Source organism: Pseudophryne corroboree, chromosome 1, assembly GCF_028390025.1.
Source record: "Pseudophryne corroboree isolate aPseCor3 chromosome 1, aPseCor3.hap2, whole genome shotgun sequence".
Classification (NCBI taxonomy): Eukaryota; Metazoa; Chordata; class Amphibia; order Anura; family Myobatrachidae; genus Pseudophryne; species Pseudophryne corroboree.
Genome location: NC_086444.1, coordinates 853,089,050 through 853,112,524, shown reverse-complemented (window position 1 = coordinate 853,112,524; position 23,475 = coordinate 853,089,050). Strand labels below are relative to the sequence as shown.

Sequence of the window (23,475 nt, the reverse complement as noted above, 5' to 3'; positions counted from 1 at the left end):
ACAGCCGTGAACTACCGCACTGTACTGTGTCTGCTGCTAATATAGACTGGTTGATAAAGAGATAGTATACTCGTAACTAGTATGTATGTATAAAGAAAGAAAAAAAAACCACGGTTAGGTGGTATATACAATTATGGACGGGCTGCCGAGTGCCGACACAGAGGTAGCCACAGCCGTGAACTACCGCACTGTACTGTGTCTGCTGCTAATATATAGACTGGTTGATAAAGAGATAGTATACTCGTAACTAGTATGTATGTATAAAGAAAGAAAAAAAAACCACGGTTAGGTGGTATATACAATTATGGACGGGCTGCCGAGTGCCGACACAGAGGTAGCCACAGCCGTGAACTACCGCACTGTACTGTGTCTGCTGCTAATATATAGACTGGTTGATAAAGAGATAGTATACTCGTAACTAGTATGTATGTATAAAGAAAGAAAAAAAAACCACGGTTAGGTGGTATATACAATTATGGACGGGCTGCCGAGTGCCGACACAGAGGTAGCCACAGCCGTGAACTACCGCACTGTACTGTGTCTGCTGCTAATATAGACTGGTTGATAAAGAGATAGTATACTCGTAACTAGTATGTATGTATAAAGAAAGAAAAAAAAACCACGGTTAGGTGGTATATACAATTATGGACGGGCTGCCGAGTGCCGACACAGAGGTAGCCACAGCCGTGAACTACCGCACTGTACTGTGTCTGCTGCTAATATAGACTGGTTGATAAAGAGATAGTATACTCGTAACTAGTATGACTATAAAGAAAGAAAAAAAAACCACGGTTAGGTGGTATATACAATTATGGACGGGCTGCCGAGTGCCGACACAGAGGTAGCCACAGCCGTGAACTACCGCACTGTACTGTGTCTGCTGCTAATATAGACTGGTTGATAAAGAGATAGTATACTACTAATTTTATATATACTGGTGGTCAGGTCACTGGTCACTAGTCACACTGGCAGTGGCACTCCTGCAGCAAAAGTGTGCACTGTTTAATTTTAATATAATATTATGTACTCCTGGCTCCTGCTATAACCTATAACTGGCACTGCAGTGCTCCCCAGTCTCCCCCACAATTATAAGCTGTGTGAGCTGAGCACAGTCAGATATATATATACATTGATGCAGCACACTGGGCTGAGCAGTGCACACAGATATGGTATGTGACTGAGTCACTGTGTGTATCGTTTTTTTCAGGCAGAGAACGGATATATTAAATAAAACAAACAACTGCACTGTCTGGTGGTCACTGTGGTCGTCAGTCACTAAACTCTGCACTCTCTTCTACAGTATCACAGCCTCAGGTCAATCTCTCTCTCTCTCTCTCAACCCTAATCTAAATGGAGAGGACGCCAGCCACGTCCTCTCCCTATCAATCTCAATGCACGTGTGAAAATGGCGGTGACGCGCGGCTCCTTATATAGAATCCGAGTCTCGCGATAGAATCCAAGCCTCGCGAGAATCCGACAGCGTCATGATGACGTTCGGGCGCGCTCGGGTTAACCGAGCAAGGCGGGAAGATCCGAGTCGCTCGGACCCGTGAAAAAAAACATGAAGTTCGGGCGGGTTCGGATTCAGAGAAACCGAACCCGCTCATCTCTACTAAAAAGTAACCTTTTTGATTACTGAAAAGCAATCTTGTAAGCAAAACACAAGTGGATGGTGCTTGTTATTTGTACACGTAGATGTGAAAAATTTGGAAAATGTAGCTAAAATTGAGGGATAGGAAGTGGAATATATCACAATTGATGCATGAGTATTTAGGCAATGAATAGTTCATTGGAGTAATATAACCTGAAGGTGAATGTGACCTCAAATGTAGAATGGCTCTGTAGAGACTTTAATCCTGACAGGCGTGTTGAATTACTTTCTTACTTTCCCATACTCTGTTCTATCTCAATCACTTTGTACATAAGCAAAAGTTCCTAGTAATGAATCATTTATAAATTACCTTGTTAGTGCATAAAACAAAACACTGCTTTGAAAACAATACCAACTCCTGCTGCGGACTCCAACATGTTTGATGGAAACCCATCAAAAGAGTTCATGGTTTAATGGGGACTGTTTACGTGGGGACTTCGATCTGTACCTGCTGTCCCCTGTCACTCCCTGGAAACTTGGCGGCAGATGTTGTTGCGTTAAGTTGCCTCTGAAGTGGCTTTCTGTCCTAGTCTCCTCACCACAACAGAGTCAAACTATATTAGATCTCTTTATTTGTGCCTCAGGCAAGTTTTGGAGTGCAGCTGTGTCCACCTCCTCTTTACCTTTGGTGTTTAAGCCCCCCCAGGCAGCAAATGTGAGACCAAAACTGTTCTGCCAGTCTTAACTACATCTGCTGACAATCCAGCAGCCTCACTGCAGGCTAGTGAAGACCCACGCCATTGTTCTGAACAGATGTCAGAGACAACCTGCTCGCTCGCACCTGTATCAGCTTCCATAACCTTGTAGTTTGCCAGCTGAAAAATATATGACTCCCAGGAATTCCAACCACTATCAAAGCCCTTTCTTAATCAACTGTGTGCGGCCTTTTCAAATACAGGGCCACACTCAAAACTAGCAGAGGGAGAGAGCTTGGAAATGGAGGGGGGCTGAAAACGAAGCATCTCTTGCCTTTGATACACTATAGTTAAGCTTCAATTAGAACTGGAGTTCATTGATGATTCCTATAAATAAATAATGTGCTGTCTATTGCATATTGTTACATATAAGTTATATATTTATTTATTTAAACAGCTTTGTAAAAAAAAAACTGCAGCAACTTGGTTAATTCTCATCATCCAATAAATTAATGAAGAGAGGGTTTTTTTTCGCACTTAACATTCTGTCAGAAAAACAGAAGCTGATTTCTGTCATCCTACAAGTGACACTCCGAAGGCAATGATTTTATTTTTAAGTTTTACCCATCAGTACTAAACCTAGCAGTATCTAAAGGCATTTTGAAAGTTTGCCAGAATACTTCTTTCCACCCTCTGCCAAGTCATGACAGATCTCACAGCCTCCCCTTCAGGCACAGCACCCTGAGAGTGCCACCTTTATTCCTGTTGCTCTTGTGACTGTTCTAGAAGTCTCCAAAGCCTACAAAGAGAATTCTGTAGCTAAACAGAAAAAAGAATAGTTTTGACAAGGAAGATTTCCAGTGTTTTGCTATACATATGTCTGCGTTTACATAAAAGATCATTATTTGTTTTGTACAGCATGACAGCTATATTACTATGATAAACATACAATAGGGAGTTATTGAATATAGAAACAGAGATGAATGTGTATATGTAAGTACATTAATAAGATATATATATGGTTAGACATTATGGGGGAATTCAATCATGGGCGAAAAGGGCGAATTGCCATTGCCCGCAGCATTTAAATGCCAGCAATGGCAGCCCAATTCGCCCTCTTCGCCTTACCGCCAATTGCCCCATTCGCCTAAAAGTGCTCGCTACCTACCTTTTGAGCGAGATTCCTGCCGCTGTAAAGTGCCGCTGTGTTGGGCGTATTCGACATTCACATACCAACAGTCATGATGTCAACAATAGGCAACATGTCGAATTTCTTAGATTGTCAACAGGTGAAATGTCAACACCGTCAGAATGTCAACATTAGGGTTAACCTAACCCTAATATCCCTCCATAGCGTAACTCTAACCCTCCCAGCTGCAGGGGGAAGTAAGGGTTAGGCTGTGATGGGGGGAGGGGGGATTAGGGTTATGCTCTAAAGGAAAAGTAGGGGGTTTGGATTAGGGTAAGTGATAGGAGATAAATACTTACCAGAACGCCAGAGGATCGGAGGTCTGTGAAGGTCACGAGTGCTGTGACCCGGAAGATGCCACTGCAGCCAGCAGGAGAAAGTAAGTCACCACTGGGCCACAGGACAACCTGTCGACATACTAACATATTGATATTTAATCACTACATACCCAACCCCTGGCAAAGTACTGTATGAATCAAAATTGGAAGGAGATATGCTGTATGTAAAACTCACCATTTGCATCCATTCACAGAGATCCATCCAACTCAGAATCAGACACTATGTAAGAAGTCTGGGAAAATGTTTATTTTTGAGGCAAGGGACAAAGCTAACTTGTAGGTCGCATATCATTTTTTTAAGGTTCCTAATATACATGATGACTGTGGTGTAGCCATCACCGACATGGGCTGAAAAACACATATACACATAATACTCTGTTGGTTCTGCCTTTAGTTTCAATATGAAACCTGGTTGCAAGGAAACCAAAATATCAGCTGTACAATCACATGATTAACTAATAAGAATACCAAACATCTAGTTACCAGGGGGGGTCGGTATCTATATACCGGCGCCCGTCATCCCGGTGGTCAGAATAATGACCGCGGGATGCCGGGCGCCAGAATGCTGGCAGCAGGGCAAGTGCAAAAGGGCCCCTTGTGGGCACGGTGGTGCGCTATGCGCCGCGTTATTTATTCTTCCTCCAGGGGTGTTGTGGAATAAGTGTCAGTATACCAGCGCCGGAATGCTGGGCGCCGGGATCCTGGCAGGCAGGATATTGAATGCATTCCACCAGGGGGCAGCAGTTACTATAGAGTTAACTTACTGCAGTGACTGATAATTCCTGGTAACCAAATGGGATGAGCTAGCAGCCATCTTTGTTACTTCCACAACCAGATGCCAGACAATTAATTTGCTCTTAGGATCATTTAATGTTAAAATCTACCCATAAATTAATTTTGACATCTTGGTTACAGCATGCAATAATACTAATTTACTAAGATTTGGATAACTAGATTAATTAAAGTATATGCACCCATATAGTGGCAATACAATCTAACAAACATACACACACACACACACACACACACACACACACACACACACACACACACACACACACACAGTTACACATCTATCTTTTCTGTTTTTGCAGTATATTGTTATGTGGTGTGGACACACCTTGATTGGCTATAATAAACATCTGAATTTTACATGTAGACTGATACATTTTTTCTGTGTAAGTCTTTATGGCACAGTGTGTTAAAAAAATAAAAATGTTTCTTTATTATTTAAAAAATGTAATTTATATAATATTTAAAATAAAAATAATTTTAACACAAATGATGCACTCGAACCACAAACCGTGAATGTGTACCTTATCCACAAATGGTGAGCCTTGACTGCAAGCCATAGGGGTGGTCTGGTGCCTTCTGGCCTACAGTATGTACTCTATCACCAATTAAAGGTGATCTTTTGTGTCAGTGAGAGAGCTGGATAGCCAAGGTATTTTTTATCCTGTTTTCTTAAAAAGAAATTATCCCATAATTAAAATTGGTGCCGTATTTCAACACAACATACAGATGTAGGCACTCTCATGTATGCTGCGTTGCATGCACATTGCAGCACGGATGGCGCGGCTAGTGTGCCCGCAAATGAATGCATGTGTGCGCTTGCATGCACATGCTCATTTAATCCTATGGGAGAACACTAGCTGCGACTAGTTGCAGCACGGTGTGTAGTGCAGCTTGCCGTGAGGCGAATGCCTGTGCATACACTTTGCAGCAATGATGAGACTGGCTACATCTGTATGCCAAAATATGGAATGTGGCCTAAAGGATTCTGGACAGACCATAGAGTAAAGGGCTGTTTTTCCCTGATATTTACCTTTGCATATTGGGAGATATGCATATGTACGAGCTTAGTGGCAACAAAGACCTCAGTCAACTCACTGGTCACCTCTCGAATGGACTACTGCAACCTCCTCTCATCTGACCTCTTGGACTCACACCTCTGTCCCCTCCAATTTGTCCTTAATGTTGCTGCTTATCTCTATCTCCAAACAAAATGCTTCTGCCTCCCCATTCACCAGGCTATCCTTTTCCCTTCAGAATCCAATTTAAACTCCTCACACTAGCCTATAAAACCCTCACCCAGTCCACTCCCCCCTACATTTCTGACTTCATCTCCCTCGACACTTCTGGCTGCCCATTTCGCTCAGCCAATGATTGCTGTCTATACACCCAGTTGGGGTGAGACTAATTGTTTACTTTTAAACTTGAAATAGACCAAAGAAATCATTATTGATTTCAGGAAGACAAATAGGTCTAAATTATTACCAGTACTTATTGCTAACATGGAGGTTTAAAGGGTAAAAGAATTAAAATTATTAGAAACCATCATCTCAGATGATCTGTCTTAGAGTTCCAATGTTTTAACTATGGTCAAGAAGGCGCAACAGCGTTTGTACTTTTTGAGAAAACTGAGGGCAGTTAACCTGTCCAAGAAACATCTATTGAGTTTTTACTGTTGTGTTATTGAAAGCATTTTAACTTATTGTATTTCAGTTTGGTATGGTCATTGTACCACAGCTAACCGTAAGTTGTTAGAGCAGGTGGTCAAGACAGCTAGGAATATCATTGGCAATGAATTGCCCACAGTTGAAGAAGTATATATTAGGAATAGTCTATGGAAAGGAAATAGTATCTTAAAGGATTGTGAACATCCGCACCACAGTCTGTTTTCTCTTTTACCTTCAAAAAGGCATTTCTGCTGTATTAAATCTAGAACCTCATAGCATAGAAACATTTTTTTCCATCCATTATAGTAAGAATAAACCTAGTTGGTAAGTTCTAATATATATACTGTTTTTGACTGTTATGCATATGTGGTAGACCTAGAGTAAATTTCATTGCTCTGTACAATATTTTATTGTTTTGCACAATGACACAATAAAGTATATATCTGTTAACCTCCTCCCACTCCTACCTCCAACATTTCAGGTGACGCTGCTTCCCATCATGGAAAATCTCTCCCTCCCCCAATGAGACTCTACACTTCTTTCCAAAGCTTCATATGAGAGCTCAAAACCCACTTCTTTATTATAGCCTTCCAGTTCTCATCCTAACTCCCTCACTGTCTTTCCCCTTGGCATCACCTCTATCTGTCTGACACTCCTCTCTAGACTATTATTAAAAGAGGGAAGAGGGGTTTTGGGAATGTTTCCGCACAGGGTTATATTGTTTTTAATACAAAACCAACTATGTTTGTAACAGAGGGGTTATAATTCCCTCACAATTTGATTTGTTGGTGGTGCTGCCAGGAGACCAATTTGTACAAAAGTAATTTGCTCTTATGAGCAGAGCCCTCTTCTCTCTTGTGCTCTTCCTGTGCACACATTGGCACCAAACCTATGGGCTCAACAGACAGAGTTACCTGTAGGCGCTGTGACTGCATATGAAACAATGGGGTCTATTTACTAATCCTTGGATGGAGATAAAGTGCATGGAGATAAAGCACCAGCCAATGAGCTCCTAGCTGTAATTTTTCAAACCCAGCCTGTGACATGGTAGTTAGGAGCTGATTGGCTGGTACTTTATCTCCATCCAAGGCTTAGTAAATAGACCCTAATGTCTATATAGCTTGCATCCCATGCTCTGCAATATTTGTTACTGTAAATCTTTAGCATTTATTTTTTCTCCCCGTTTTGTCTGCACTGCTTATGTACATTGTAAGGCTCTGTGGGATCCTTGTTACAGGATAATAATATCTGTAGGGATGATGTCTGTTTATGTGCATTGCAAACAAATATGTGTATAAACATAAGCTTTACGGATCAGACAAACAGATATAAGTAGTCAAAAGGATATATACAAAAACATTATATATATATATACACATATATGTATATGTATATATATATATATATATATATATATAACAGAATACAGTGCAACACATCTGACTATAATACCTCATCTCCTTGTTGAGGTCGCATCAGTGATACACGGTCATATTGTCTTCGTAAAAGGGCCCACAGTGCATCAAGTCGTCCCTTGGAGGAAAAACAAGGTAACTTAAGTATTTAAAGTTTACTATGACTTACTAATATAAGCTTAGCTTGCAATGGCCAAAGAAATGTATATTTCTTGAAATGACTTATTGAAAATATTACATATATTAGTAGAGTCTTTAATAAGGCTAAATTAGAGGCAAAATATTTGTGTTAAAATTGCCTTCCCCCATCAGGGACTGAGGTTTGGGACTGGTCCTGTACACTCCATTTTAAAGTTTAATTGATTTACTGATTCTGTATTACAAAACTTGCAGAACCTCATAAAAGACAGCTGTGTGTACCAGCCTGGTGTGGTATAAAAGATTTACACTGTCTACACTTTGCAGGAAAATGGGAGTGCCACTCAATTTTTAGGAGCCACTCGGCCGTTCCAGGAGAGTAGGCAAGTATGATTTGAGGGCTACATGCAAAAGCAGCGAGTATTTACCTTGAATGCAAAAAAATAAATGTATTACACCCCTAGAATAAAGTCTAAGTCAGTTGCTTTCAAACTCAGTCCTTGAGGCACCCTAACAGTACAGGTTTTTAGGATATCCATGGTTGAGCACAGATAGTTGACTGAGGTCAAGTTGATTGAGGTCAAGTTGACTGAGGTACTATGTACAGTAAGTCACCTGTGCCCAAGCATGGATATCCTTAAACCTGGACTGTGATGGTGCCTTGAGGGCAGAGTTTGGGAACCTCTGATGTAATATATTATTGAAGCTAGTACCACGCTCTTGATTGTTTGTCCACAGTTATTGGTACTTGTGTTACAAAACACAATGGGTGTCATTTCGAGTTGGATGCATTTGCGGACAGCACGTAATTAGGGGAAGGGCCACAAAAGAAAAAGTATACTTAACACTGTATTGGAGATGTTGGACACATCTCCTTTGTTTTTACTTTAAGAATAAAATGTGTGTCTTCTTTTATTCAGTATTACAAGTGAAAATCTCAGTTACATAATGTGAATAGATGGTAATGTCTTGATATAATATATAGCCATTTGCGTGAACACACTCTTACTGTGTTCAGCTCTGCCCACCGTCAATTCATATATTTAGGCCTAAGGGCATGTAAGTCAATGACATGCAAATATTATTATACATACACATACTCCTGCAGAAATAAATTGATGTATAAGCATCAGTATTTTAGATATTGGTCTCTCTTTCTCTCCTTGCTGGGTAATGAAGTAGCATTAACAAAGTCAGTGACAGGCAGCCCAGTTCCATAGATATGAAACATACAGGACCACCACCTACGATGGCTCTAAATTAATTCAGAAAGCAGATAAATAACCTCAATGCGGCTGAAATAAGTGAGATTTTTTTTTATATCACTGCTGTTATCATTGCAATTTAACAAAAACAAGTACTGCCTCTACAATACTAACTTGGAACATTATGGGTTACCATAACCAGGAGCGGATCTAGGCACGGGCAAGCTGGTCGGGTGCCTGGGGTGCTGCGGCCGTGACCACAGTCACCCATCAGGCGCCCGCCACCCGCCCGCACCCCGCACTCTGAGTCCGGCTGCAGCAGGCGCCATGGGAAACAGGAGCGGGGCTGGTGAGTATTGTTTTGTTTTTGTGTGTTTGTAAGCTGCGCTACTAAGGGGCATAACTATAGGGGCACAACTACAGGGGGCACAACTACAGGGACCAAATATACTAGGGGGTACAACTACAGGGGGCACAACTACAGGGGTCAAATATACTAGGGGGTAGAACTACAGGGGGCACAACTACTGGGGGAAAATCTACTGGGGGCACAACTACAGGGGGGCAAATCTACTGGGGGCACAACTACAGGGGGCACAACTGCTGGGGGCAAATCTACAGGGGGCAAATCTACTGGGGGCACAACTACAGGGGACACAACTACTGGGGGCAAATCTACTGGAGGCACAACTACAGGGGGCACATTTACAGGGGGTATATCTACTGGGGTCATAACTAGAGGGGGCATAACTGTGGCCACGCCCCTTCCCTATGAAGCCCTGACCCTTTTTTATGCACGCCTTCGGCGCACACTAACCCTGTTTTACCTGTCGGTCGAAGGGGCACCAAAGGAAACTTTCGTCCTGGGCGCCACTAGGTCTAGAACCAGCCCTGACCATAATGTCTCTGTAACCATAACTGAGCCAGCCTTGCAGATATGCCTATTAGCACAGTGGAAATTAAAATCCAGATTCAGGCTTTCCGTTACCATAAAACAAATTATACATTAACACATTCATTCCTATCCAAAAATAATAAAGACCCTTTTTCAGGTTTTTCACTGCAGAGTTCTCTAATAAGTGAGGTCCTAAGTCCTATATTGCAGCAGGGAGAGCCTGCGTAAGTCTTACGTTTCTTTTTATGTGTTTTATCTTTAATTTGTTACTGAAGACTTTTTTTTTAACAATTATGCAGTTTGTATGCAGTCCTAGAAATGTATACTCTACATTTTCTAGAGCCAAACTTAAAAATTCTAGAACATGTTATTTAGCTGTTAGAAAGTCCAAATTTAACTTTAAAAATGTATTCATTATTTAACTTTTTACTATCTGACCTACTTAACACTGTATTCACAAATTAGTAGATTTGAAGAGAATCTCCATCTAGACATAAAAATAAGTTATGCCTGCGGCAGTACATAATGAAGCAATGTTATTTATCACTGTGATCTGGTTTAAACTTGCACCGCTTCAGGCTCCCAACAACTGTGTAACAGTGCGCTCCTACCACTGCTGACCACCCTCCTGACTGCATTTCATGTCCCATCCTTTCTGAGCCAAGATTATAACTGAGTAATTTATGAAAGTGCAAACCTGCAATGCAAACACCCTCTTGTGGTAATCATGCATCTACTTTGTGGGGTACAAATAAACAGGTACATATGCAAGTAAAGATCTTGCTATCTGTGTTGGTGCATTGGTGAAGGAAAATTTGGGCAGATCTTTGCTATGGGCCTGACTCAGAGATGTACCCAAAACAATGATTTAGGAACATCTCTGATGTTTTGTGCCCTGCGTCGATAGTTGCAATGCCTCATAAGCTGCATCCTGATTAACAGGGTGTGGCTGTTTATGAATGGGTGGGAGGCGAAGAGAAGCGTTTCCCAAAATGGAGGTATGACTCCTCCATTTTGTTAGAGTGCCGATGACCTAAAATTTTAAAGCAACACTAATAATAAATGCAAAGTCCGATGTGTTTTTCACTTATTATTAGTGCAGCTTTAAATTTTCCAGTCAAATCCCTTGAGAAACAGTGGCCTACAAAAGCCACTGCTTCTTAAATATAGTCCTAAGGCTTTTCATTCTTGGAAAGAATTTACAATAAATGCTCCAGATACTAGTACACAATATTTATTATCTAGGGTTAAAGATCTACCTTGATTGGAGTGTACCACTTTGTCTGAGATACTGGTGAGGTAGGTTTAGATTTCTTAGATGTTGGTTGCATAGGCATTTCCTCTTCCTCTGGCATTGTCACAACAGCATTTCTGGCTTTCTCTAATCTTGCCCCTTCTTCAGTAGAACCTTTATCTCCCCAACGCACCTGCAACAAAAAACAATTTATGATGAATAAAATACATTATGTTGTGTGGGTATAAAAAAACATCAATCATTTTGATACAACCAAGTTACAATGAAGTATTCTTAGCTTATAAAGTCCTCTTGTCTGAACTGAGGTTAAAGGATCTGTTTTCAGAAAGAAGGGGGATTATATTCAGTCCATTGCATGTGTCATTTGCTGACTAGCACTTTGAAACCTCAAAAAAAATCTATTTGAGCACAAATTTTTAAAAATGCTGATATTGAGTAAATGATAAGGCATTGAACGGCTATATGAATGGATATGATTCCATATCATTATCTAGCAGATCATTTTAGATATACTCTGCTAGCGAATGTATCTAACCAACTACAACAGATTGTAAACATAGGGTTAATTATTTGATTTCAGCATAGCATATAAGTGGTAATACAGATGTAGCCAGGTACATCGTTGGCGCAATGCACTGCAACTATTCGCACCTACAACTAGACAATTTAATGACTATTGTCCGCAGGTACAAATAAATGCAAGTTCCCGTGCATACACATTGTGAAAATGTAGTCACTGGTGCTAACAGCCACAGAATAGATAAAAGGAGCTACATCTGTACCTGTGTAGGCTCCCTTAAGGCCTAAGGTGAATGGTGAGAATGGCTGTTACTGTTAGGGTCAAACAAGACATAAACTGAGAGACCTACTTGCACCTGACAATGGCATAGTGATTTTCTATGTGAATAAAAACTTATATGGTATTAACAGATGACAATGAGCTACAAGAGACTGATCACTGTAAGCTAAGAATTATGGGTCAGTTCTAGACAAAAGGGCTTTAGAAACTGATGCTGTAGCTTCAGACATTCTGGGGTATATTTACTAAGGTCCCGATTTTGACCGAGATGATGTTTTTTCTTCAAAGTGTCATCTCGGTAATTTACTAAACTCAAATCACGGCAGTGATGAGGGCATTCGTATTATTTTGGAAGTCCTAGGAAAAAATTACGAATCAATACACCATCGGTCAAATACGCCTGCAATTTGGTAGAAATCGGTCATTTACTAAAAAGTGCAAATCACAAACACTGCCGACAATAGCCAAACACTGTTGTGCTGAAATACAAATCGTGAAAAAGTGCTAAAAAAAAACAGACCTGCTTTTTTTACCGTGTTCGGATAGGCATGCACGGATCCATGAGATCCGTGCATGTTTTTCAGTGGGAAGAGGTGGGAAATTGTTATTTAAAAAAAAAAAAATGTGTGGGGTCCCCCCTCCTAAGCAAAACCAGCCTCGGGCTCTTTGAGCCGGTCCTGGTTGAAAACATATGGGGAAAAAAATGTCAGGGGTTCCCCCATATTTAAACAACCAGCACCGGGCTCTGCGCCTGGTCCTGGTTCCAAAAATACGGGGGACAAAAAGCGTAGGGGTCCCCCGTATTTCTGAAACCAGCACCGGGCTCCACTAGCCAGATACATAATGCTACAGCCGGGGGACACTTTTATCTAGGTCCCTGCAGCCCTGGCATTACATAACCAACTAGTCACCCCTGGCCGGGGTACCCTGAAGGAGTGGGGACCCCTTTCAATCAAGGGGTCCCTCCCTCCAGCCACCCACCCAAGGGCCAGGGGTGAAGCCCGAGGCTGTCCCCCCCATCCAAGGGCTGCGGATGGGAGGATGATAGCCTTTTTGACAAAAAATGAATATTGTTTTTAGTAGCAGTACTACAAGTCCCAGCAAGCCTCCCCCGCAAGCTGGTACTTGGAGAACCACAGGTACCAGCATGCGGAGGAAAACCGGGCCCGCTGGTACCTGTAGTACTACTACTAAAAAAATACCCCAATAAAAACAGAAGACACACACCTTGAAAGTAAAAGTTTAATACATACATCCACACCTCCATATACACATACTTACCTATGTTCACACGAGGGTCGGTCCTCTTCTCCATGTAGAATCCATGGTGTACCTGTTGAAAAAATTATACTCACAAAATCCAGTGTAGAAGGCTCCTCTTCTTTTCTATTTGTAATCCTGGTACTTTGCAAAATAACAAAACGGACGCCCGACCTCGCACTGAAAGGGGCCCCATGTTTTCACATGGGACCCCTTTCCCCGAATGCCAGGAACCCCCCCTGACTTTTGTCTAAGAGGGTTCCATCAGCCAATCAGGGAACGCCACGTTGTGGCATCCTCCTGATTGGCTGTGTGCTCCTGTAGTGTATGACAGGCAGCACACGGCAGTGTTACAATGTAGCGCCTATGCGCTCCATTGTAACCAATGGTGGGAACTTTGTGGTCAGCGGTTGACCGAAAGTAACCTCACCGCTAACCACAAAGTTCCCACCATTGGTTACAATGGAGCGCATAGGCGCTACATTGTAACACTGCCGTGTGCTGCCTGTCATACACTACAGGAGAACACAGCCAATTAGGAGGATGCCACAACGTGGCGTTCCCTGATTGGCTGATGGAACCCTCTTAGACAAAAGTCAGGGGGGGTGTCTGGCATTCGGGGAAAGGAGTCCCATGTGAAAACATGGGGCCCCTTTCAGTGCGAGGTCGGGTGTCCGTTTTGTTATTTTGCAAAGTACCAGGATTACAAATAGAAAAGAAGAGGAGCCTTCTACACTGGATTTTGTGAGTATAATTTTTTCAACAGGTACACCATGGATTCTACATGGAGAAGAGGACCGACCCTCGTGTGAACATAGGTAAGTATGTGTATATCGAGGTGTGGATGTATGTATTAAACTTTTACTTTCAAGGTGTGTGTCTTCTGTTTTTATTGGGGTATTTTTGTAGTAGTAGTACTACAGGTACCAGCGGGCCCGGTTTTCCTCCGCATGCTGGTACTTGTGGTTCTCCAAGTACCAGCTTGCGGGAGAGGCTTGCTGGGACTTGTAGTACTGCTACTAAAAACAATATTCATTTTTTGTCAAAAAGGCTATCAGCCTCCCATCCGCAGCCCTTGGATGGGGGGGACAGCCTCGGGCTTCACCCCTAGCCCTTGGGTGGCTGGAGGGGGGGGACCCCTTGATTGAAAGGGGTCCCCACTCCTTCAGGGTACCCCGGCCAGGGGTGACTAGTTGGTTATGTAATGCAGGGACCTAGATAAAAGTGTCCCCCGGCTGTGGCATTATGTATCTGGCTAGTGGAGCCCGGTGCTGGTTTCAGAAATACGGGGGACCCTTACGCTTTTTGTCCCCCGTATTTTTGGAACCAGGACCAGGTGCAGAGCCCGGTGCTGGTTGTTTAAATATGGGGGAACCCCTATCAATTTTTTCCCCATATTTTTTCAACCAGGGCCGGCTCAAAGAGCCCGAGGCTGGTTTTGCTTAGGAGGGGGGACCCCACGCAATTTTTTATTTTAACACTGATTTCAATTTTTATAAAGGTGCACAATGAAGCCCAGCACGGATCTCTCAGATCCGGCCGAGATTCATTGTATTAAAGTCGGCAGTGTTTTACAAGTCACTCACGTAAAACACTGCAAAAAAACCCGAATGACATCGACATCGGTAAATACGAAAATGCAGAATACGTCAGCATAGTAAATTAGTCGTAATAAATTCAAAAAGTTGCAACTTTACACTTTCGATGTCATTCGTGATTGAACTTTGACCTCAGACGGGAAAATACGAATTCTAGTAAATATACCCCTCTGTGTTTTGGGTATATGTGAGTGCTCACTGTGCATGTGTAAGAGATAAGAACTGGTACTAGCTAGTGACTGGAAGTAGTAGATTTCCTACTAGGCACGTGAGCCAGGTGTCTAGGTGTGACACTTGCTGAGGGGGGGGGGGGGGTTCTACAGCATGCTCACTTGCATGAGAGCCCTGCTAGGCAGAAGGCCAGATGAGGTTGAGTGACTTTTTTTTTGTCATGATTACTTTTTTTTTTATTTGTAACTGGTAAGGGAGGAGGGGGCAATGGTCAGTAAATTGTGTTGGTGGCTGGTGATGTTGGTGCTGCTTTTGCAGTTAGAAGGCTGCAACGTGAAGGGGTTAGTAACATGATGGGGGATGACCAACACCTAAATTCGGCACCAGTGACTGGTACATCTTAATATGGGTTAATATCTGGCAGCAACACACAGTTTATGGTATATAATACAAGAGGAAGACAAAAGCTTCCGCTTCTAAAAGGATCTTAAAGACTGCACTATGGTGCCTGCTTGTGTATATGGATTGATCCGAGCATTGATGACAAATGACGGGGCTCCTTGGATGTGGACTATCTTGCATTAACAAGATGACTGGCCAGTGTTTTCTGATAACTTAGACAAAAGTTGAGTATTACACTTGTTTGTTATGTGTATGTTTGTTACTTTTGTAATAAAGTGTACATTTATTTGTATGCAATTGGTTTCCAGTGATACTATTACATTCAATCAGAACGAAACCCACACAATACACAGATGAGCTCATCAAGGCACAATTAAATTAACAAAAAGAGCAGACAAAGGTGGACTTACCCTTGAAATATTGTTCAAAATGTTGTAAGGCTGTGTTTAATGCTATATACCTGAAATTGTTCCCTTAATTTACAGCAAAATAATAAAAATAATACATATGAAAAACTATTTTTTTTAGTTTTCCACCAGTCAAAACAATGCGGTTAATTTAATAAAATGAAAAAGAGTGATTTAGCAGAGTAACTCCTCACATACCAGATTACATCAGTCTATCGCAGTCAAAAGAATGCAAGCTAATTTTTGAGTGGTTACTATAGGTTGCAGCACATGCTCTACTTGCATTGATTTAGAAATAAGCCTTAACGAAGCAAATAAGTCTTTCATACAGTAAATGAGATATTCAGTCAGCCATGTCTACTCGTTTCTGCTATTATGCAACAATCAGGAGATGCTAACTACAGTAAATCTACTATGTTAATCACTTCAGAGTGAATCGGTTACTGCCTCATTTAGCTGATGTGGATGTAAGTCATACTGTACAATGAAGGCTCTTAATTTCAAAAGTAGTGTCCTTTAGCACAATGACATTAATTGTGTCTAACTCTAATTTCTTCCATAACCTGAAAACAACGATCCTCACATAGACTGAACGGAAACAGCATACTATATTCTCAGCTGATGCTCAGATCAAGGGGAACAAACAAAGAACACGCTTTCATAACTTCTTTATGAGAGTATGAGGAACTGATGTCATATGGAAAGGAAATGTGCCATGGATTGCTAAAATTTGAATGCCATTGCAGTCAAACTAAAAAGGAGAGATATGCCATATATCATGTACATTTCTGTCTGCTGATTAACACTGCTGCCTAAGATGACAAAAGTTTAATTCAAATGTTATTCCAGAATACAATTGCAGTGCACAATTGCACTTTTGCACAATTGCACTGTTGCACAATTGTTGCACAATTGCACTGTAATTACATTATTATGATTCGAAACAGGTCAATCAACCATTCCCTTTCATATAATCTAATTTTGTAACAGTTGGAAATTTAGGGGTAGATTTATCAAATCTTGGAGATAGTGTAGAGAGATAAAGTACCAACAAGTCAGCTTCGAACTGACATTGGGCCTAATCCAGGTTTGTTAGCAAACCAAAAAAGTTAGCACTTGAGCTAAACCATGTTGCACTGCAGTTGGGGCAGATATAACATGTGCAGAGAGATGTAGATTTGGGTGGGGTGTATTCAAACTGCAATCTAAATTGCAGTGTAGAAAATAAGCAGCCAGTATTTACCATGCACAGAAACTATATAACCCACCAAAATCTAAATCTCTCTGCACATGTCACATCTGCCCCACCTGCAGTGTAACATGGCTTTGCTCAATTGCTAGCTTTTTGTGTTTGCCAACAACCTAAATAACCCCCTTTGTTTAAAAACAGCCTGTAAAATGGCATTTAGGAGCTGATTGACTAGTACGTTATCTCCTTTCAAACTTTGATAAATAACCCCCATTGTTTCAAATTAGGGGGGTGGGGGCAGTGCTTCTTCATGCACCTCTAAATGGTAAGGGTTAAATCTTTCGATCACCATAATGTACTCTACTAATGTGGAGCATGAAGGTAATATACAGTGTGTATCCCGTCTAACTTTTCCTGTAACAAGTTAGAGATCCTACAAAAAAGTTTAGAAAAAATGAAAATGTACTGTAATACATTGTACATAATACAGAAATTAGTGGGACATGTACTAAGCAGTGATGAAAGTGGAGGTGAGCCAGTGGAGAAGTTGCCCATGACAACCAATCAGCTGCTCTGTATATGTTTATAGTACGCAAATTATAAAAGTTAAGTCAATGCTGATTGGTTGCCATGGGCAACTTCTCCACTGGCTCACTTCTCCACTTTTATCACCGGTTAGTACATGTCCCACTAATTTCTGTGAATGAACCGTGGACATTGAGTATACCTTCTGATGAAACCGTTACTCTACCTATAGCGGAGAAACGCGTCAAGGAACCTACAATTTCTCTGTGGAAATCAACTTATATCTATCTGTCACCACTTTGCTCCGTGCTGCCTGCACCCAGCTGTCTCCCCCAGTCTGCAAATCAGGCTCCACATCACTGTCGGAGACGTCCGGCTGTGCGGCCACGTTTCATCAGCGCACACTGGTAAGCCTGTAGGGGAGACGGGGACACCGCTGAACAGCAATAGATGGGAGTTTGGAAACACTTCCAACAGCGGTGAGCTTAAATTTAAAGTGGCATTGGACTGCTACAGTACATCTTTTAACAGTTAAAAGGTACTTGCTGGTGACATTAACGATACACTAGGATTCTGGACTTGCTCAGTAATTATTGGCTAAATAGCCTAATCTGGACCCTTTAACACCAGCAACTCAGTTGTTTATTTCCACGAGAGATGTCCATTTGATATGGTTTTTAATTTTTTAATTGATATATCTTATTATTATTAAATTGTGCATTGTCATTCTATTTTTTATTGTCTAAATAAATAAGATTTTACTCACCGGTAAATCTATTTCTCGTAGTCCGTAGTGGATGCTGGGAACTCCGAAAGGACCATGGGGAATAGCGGGCTCCGAAGGAGGCTGGGCACTCTAGAAAGATTTATGACTACCTGGTGTGCACTGGCTCCTCCCACTATGACCCTCCTCCAAGCCTCAGTTAGGACACTGTGCCCAGACGAGCTGACATAATAAGGAAGGATTTTGAATCCCGGGTAAGACTCATACCAGCCACACCAATCACACCGTACAACTCGTGATACTATATCCAGTTTGACAGTATGAAAACAACTGAGCCTCTCAACAGATGGCTCAACAATAACCCTTTAGTTAGCAATAACTATTTACAAGTATTGCAGACAATCCGCACTTGGGATGGGCGCCCAGCATCCACTACGGACTACGAGAAATAGATTTACCGGTGAGTAAAATCTTATTTTCTCTGACGTCCTAGTGGATGCTGGGAACTCCGAAAGGACCATGGGGATTATACCAAAGCTCCCAAACGGGCGGGAGAGTGCGGATGACTCTGCAGCACCGAATGAGAGAACTCAAGGTCCTCCTCAGCCAGGGTATCAAATTTGTAGAATTTTGCAAACGTGTTTGCCCCTGACCAAGTAACAGCTCGGCAAAGTTGTAAAGCCGAGACCTCTCGGGCAGCCGCCCAAGATGAGCCCACCTTCCCTGTGGAATGGGCTTTCACTGATTTAGGATGCGGCAGTCCAGCCGCAGAATGCGCCTGCTGAATCGTGTCACAGATCCAGCGAGCGATAGTCTGCTTAGAAGCAGGAGCACCCAGCCAGTTGGGTGCATACAGGATAAATAGCGAGTCAATTTTCTTGACTCTAGCCATCCCGGAAACATAATTTTTCAAGGCCCTGACTACGTCCAGTAACTTGGAATCCTCCAAGTCCCTAGTAGCCGCAGGCACCACAATAGGTTGGTTCAAGTGAAAAACTGATACCACCTTAGGGAGAAACTGGGGACGAGTCCTCAATTCTGCCCTCTCCATATGGAAAATCAGATAAGGACTTTTATATGACAAAGCCGCCAATTCTGATACACGCCTGGCCGAAGCCAAGGTCAATAACATGACCACTTTCCGCGTGAGATAATTTAGATCCACGGTTTTTAGTGGTTCAAACCAATGTGATTTTAAGAAACTCAACACCACGTTGAGATCCCAAGGTGCCACTGGAGGCACAACCGGGGGCTGAATATGCAGCACTCCTTTTACAATGTCTGAACTTCAGGTACTGAAGTTAATTCTTTCTGGAAGAAAATCGACAGAGCCGAGATCTGTATCTTAATGGAGCCTAATTTTAGGCCCATAGACACTCCTGCTTGTAGGAAATGCAGAAATCGACCTAGTTGAAATTCCTCTGTTGGGGCCTTTTGTGGCCTCACACCAAGCAACATATTTCCGCCATATGCGGTGATAATGTTTTGCAGTTACATCTTTCCTGGCTTGAATCAGCGTAGGAATGACTTCCTCCGGAATGCCCTTTTACCTTTAGGATCCGGCGTTCAACCGCCATGCCATCAAAACGTAGCCGCGGTAAGTCTTGGAACAAACAGGGCCCCTGCTGCAGCAGGTCCTGTCTGAGCGGCAGAGGCCATGGGTCCTCTGATATAATTTCTTGAAGTTCTGGGTACCAGGCTCTTCTTGGCCAATCCGGAACCACGAGTATCGTTCTTACTCCTCGCCTTCTTATTATTCTCAGTACCTTTGGTATGAGAGGCAGAGGGGGGAACACATAAACCGACTGGTACACCCACGGTGTTACCAGAGCGTCCACAGCTATCGCCTGAAGGTCCCTTGACCTGGCGCAATATCTTTTATAGCTTTTTGTTGAGGCGGGACGCCTTCATGTCCACCTGTGGCCTTTCCCAATGGTGTACAATCCTTTGGAAGACTTCTGGATGAAGTCCCCACTCTCTCGGGTGGAAGTCGTGTCTGCTGAGAAGATCTGCTTCCCAGTTGTCCACTCCGGGAATGAACACTGCTGACAGTGCTAACACATGATTTTCCGCCCATCGGAGAATCCTTGTGGCTTCTGCCATCGCCATCCTGCTTCTTGTGCCGCCCTGTTGGTTTACATGGGCGACTGCCGTGATGTTGTCTGATTGGATCAGGACCGGCCGGTTTTGAAGCAGAGGCCTTGCCTGACTCAGGGCATTGTAAATGGCCCTCAGTTCCAGAATATTTATGTAGGGAAGTCACCTGACTTGACCAAAGTCCCTGGAAGCTTCTTCCCTGTGTGACTGCCCCCAGCCTCAAAGGCTGGCATCCATGGTCACTAGGACCTAGTCCTGTATGTCGAACCTGCGGCCCTCTTGAAGATGGGCACTCTGCAGCCACTACAGTAGAGATACCCTGGTCCTTGGAGACAGGGTTATCAGCCGATGCATCTGTAGAGGTGATCCGGACCACTTGTCTAACAGGTCCCCCTGAAAAGTTCTTGCATGGAACCTGCCGAATGGGATTGCTTCGTAGGAAGCTATAATTTCTCCCAGGACTCGCGTGCAATGATGCACCGATAACTGTTTTGGCTTCAGGAGGTCTCTGACTAGAGATGACAGCTCCTTGGCTTTCTCCTCCGGGAGAAACACTTATTTCTGGTCTGTGTCCAGAACCATCCCCAGGAACAGTAGACGTGTCGTAGGAAACAGCTGTGTCTTTGGACTGTTTAGAATCCAACCGTGCTGTTGTAGCACTTTCCAAAATAGTGCTACCCCGACTAGCAACTGCTCCTTGGACCTCGCCTTATAAGGAGATTGTCCAAGTACGGGATCATTAAAAACTCCCCTTTTCCGAAGGAGTATCATCATTCCGGCCATTACCTTGGTAACACCCTCGGTGCCATGTACAGTCCAAACGGCAGAGTCTGGACTTGGTAATGGTAATCCTGTACCACAAATCTGAGGTACTCCTGGCGAGGATAGTAAATGGGGACATGCAGGTAAGCATCCTTGATGTCCCGGGATACCATGTAATCCCCCTCGTCCAGGCTTGCAATAACCGCCCTGAGCGATTCCATCTTGAACTTGAATTTTTTTATATATGTGTTCAAGGATTTTAAATATAAAAAAGGGTCACACCGAACCATGCGGTTTCGGTACCCCAAACCGTGTGGAATAGTAACCCCGTCCTTGTTGAAGTAGGGGCACCTTAAGTATTACCTGATGGGAATACAGCTTATTAATTGCCTCTAGCACAGCCTCCCTGCCTGAGGGAGTTGTCGGCAAGGCATATTTGAGGAAACGGCGGGGGGAAGATATCTCGAATTCCAGCTTGTACCCCTGAAATACTACTTGAATGAAACAGGGATCCACCTGTGAGCGAGCCCACTGATCGCTGAAATTTTTGAGACGGCCCCCCACCGTACCTGGCTACACCTGTGGAGCCCCCGCGTCATGCTGTGGACTCAGAGGAAGCGAGAGAAGAATTATGATTCTGGGAACAGGCTGACAGGTGCAGCTTTTTCCCTCTTCCCTTGTCTCTGTACAGAAAGGAAGCGCCTTTGACCCGCTTGCTTTTCTGAAGCCGAAAGGACTGTACCTGATAATACAGTGCTTTCTTAGTCTGTGAGGAAAACTGAGGTAAAAATATTTCTTCCCAGCTGTTGCTGCGGATACGAGGTCCCAGAGACCATCCCCAAATAATTCCTCACCCTTATAAGGCAGAATCTCTATGCGCCTTTTAAAGTCAGCATCACCTGTCCAGTGACAGGTCTCTAATACCCTCCTGACAGAATGGACATTACATTCATTTTGGATGCCAGCCGGCAAAATATCCCTCTGTGCATCCCTCATATATAAGACGACGTCTTTAATATGTTCTCATGTTAGCAAACTAGTATGTTTGACAGGGTCACCGACCACGCTGCAGCAGCACGCTCTGCAGGTTTCAGTCTAGTACCTGAGTGTGTAAAAACAGACTTCAGGATAGCCTCCTGCTTTTTATCAACAGGTACCTTCAAAGTGGCCATTCCTAAAACGGCAGTGCCACCTATTTTGACAACCGTGTGAGCGCCTTATCCACCCTAGGGGATATCTCCCAGCGTAACTTATCCTCTGGCGGGAAAAGGTACGCCATCAGTAACTTTTTAGAAATTACCAGTTTCTTATCAGGGGGAACCCACGCTTTTCACACACTTCATTCATTCATCTGATGGGGGAACAAAACACTGCCTGCTTTTTCTCCCCAAACATAAAAACCCATTTTTAGAGGTTAATGTCAGAAATGTGTAACACATTTTTTATTGCCGGGATCAAGTCACGGATGTTCCTAGTGGATTGTGTATATGTCTCAACCTTGTCGACACTGGAGTCAGACTCCGTGTCGACATCTGTGTCTGCCATCTGAATGAGCGGGCGTTTTTGAGCCCCTGATGGCCTTTGAGACGCCTGGACAGGCGCGGGCTGAGAAGCCGGCTGTCCCACAGCTGTTACGTCATCCACCCTTTTATGTAAGGAGTTGACACTGTCGGTTAATACCTTTCACCTAACCATCCACTCTGGTGTCGGCCCCACAGGGGGTGACATCACATTTATCGGCATCTGCTCCGTCACCTTATAAGCCTCCTCCTCAAACATGTCGACACAGCTGTACCGACACACCGCACACACACAGGGAATGCTCTGACTGAGGACAGGACCCCACAAAGCCCTTTGGGGAGACAGAGAGAGAGTATGCCAGCACACACCAGAGCGCTATATAATGTGGGGATTAACACTATAACTGAGTGAATTTTCCCCCATAGCTGCTTGTATATACAATATTGCGCCTAAATTTAGTGCCCCCCCTCTCTTTTTAACCCTTTGAGCCTGAAAACTACAGGGGAGAGCCTGGGGAGCTTTCTTCCAGCTGCACTGTGAAGAGAAAATGGCGCCAGTGTGTCTGAGGGAGATAGCTCCGCCCCTTTTCCGCGGCCTATTCTCCCGCTTTTTTCTGGATTCTGGCAGGGGTATTTACCACATATATAGCCTCTGGGGCTATATATTGTGGTATTTTTGCCAGCCAAGGTGTTTTTATTGCTGCTCAGGGCGCCCCCCCCCAAGCGCCCTGCACCCTCAGTGACCGGAGTATGAAGTGTGTATGAGGAGCAATGGCGCACAGCTGCAGTGCTGTGCGCTACCTTGGTGAAGACTGATGTCTTCTGCCGCCGATTTTCCGGA

At 43.2% G+C, this 23,475-nt stretch overlaps 1 protein-coding gene across 2 annotated transcripts in view; it reads right to left on the bottom strand.

Annotated features, from left to right (window-relative positions):
• Window positions 1-23,475, bottom strand: part of ANTXR2 (ANTXR cell adhesion molecule 2) — a 341,722-nt gene that overhangs the window by 92,106 nt on the left and 226,141 nt on the right. For both annotated transcript variants that reach the window (XM_063919961.1, XM_063919962.1), the window contains exons 16-17: window positions 11,185-11,352; window positions 7,725-7,805 (exon numbers count right to left, since the gene is read on the bottom strand). In XM_063919961.1, coding sequence (XP_063776031.1) covers window positions 7,725-7,805; window positions 11,185-11,352 — 249 coding nt within the window. The remainder of the gene's footprint in view (window positions 1-7,724; window positions 7,806-11,184; window positions 11,353-23,475) is intronic.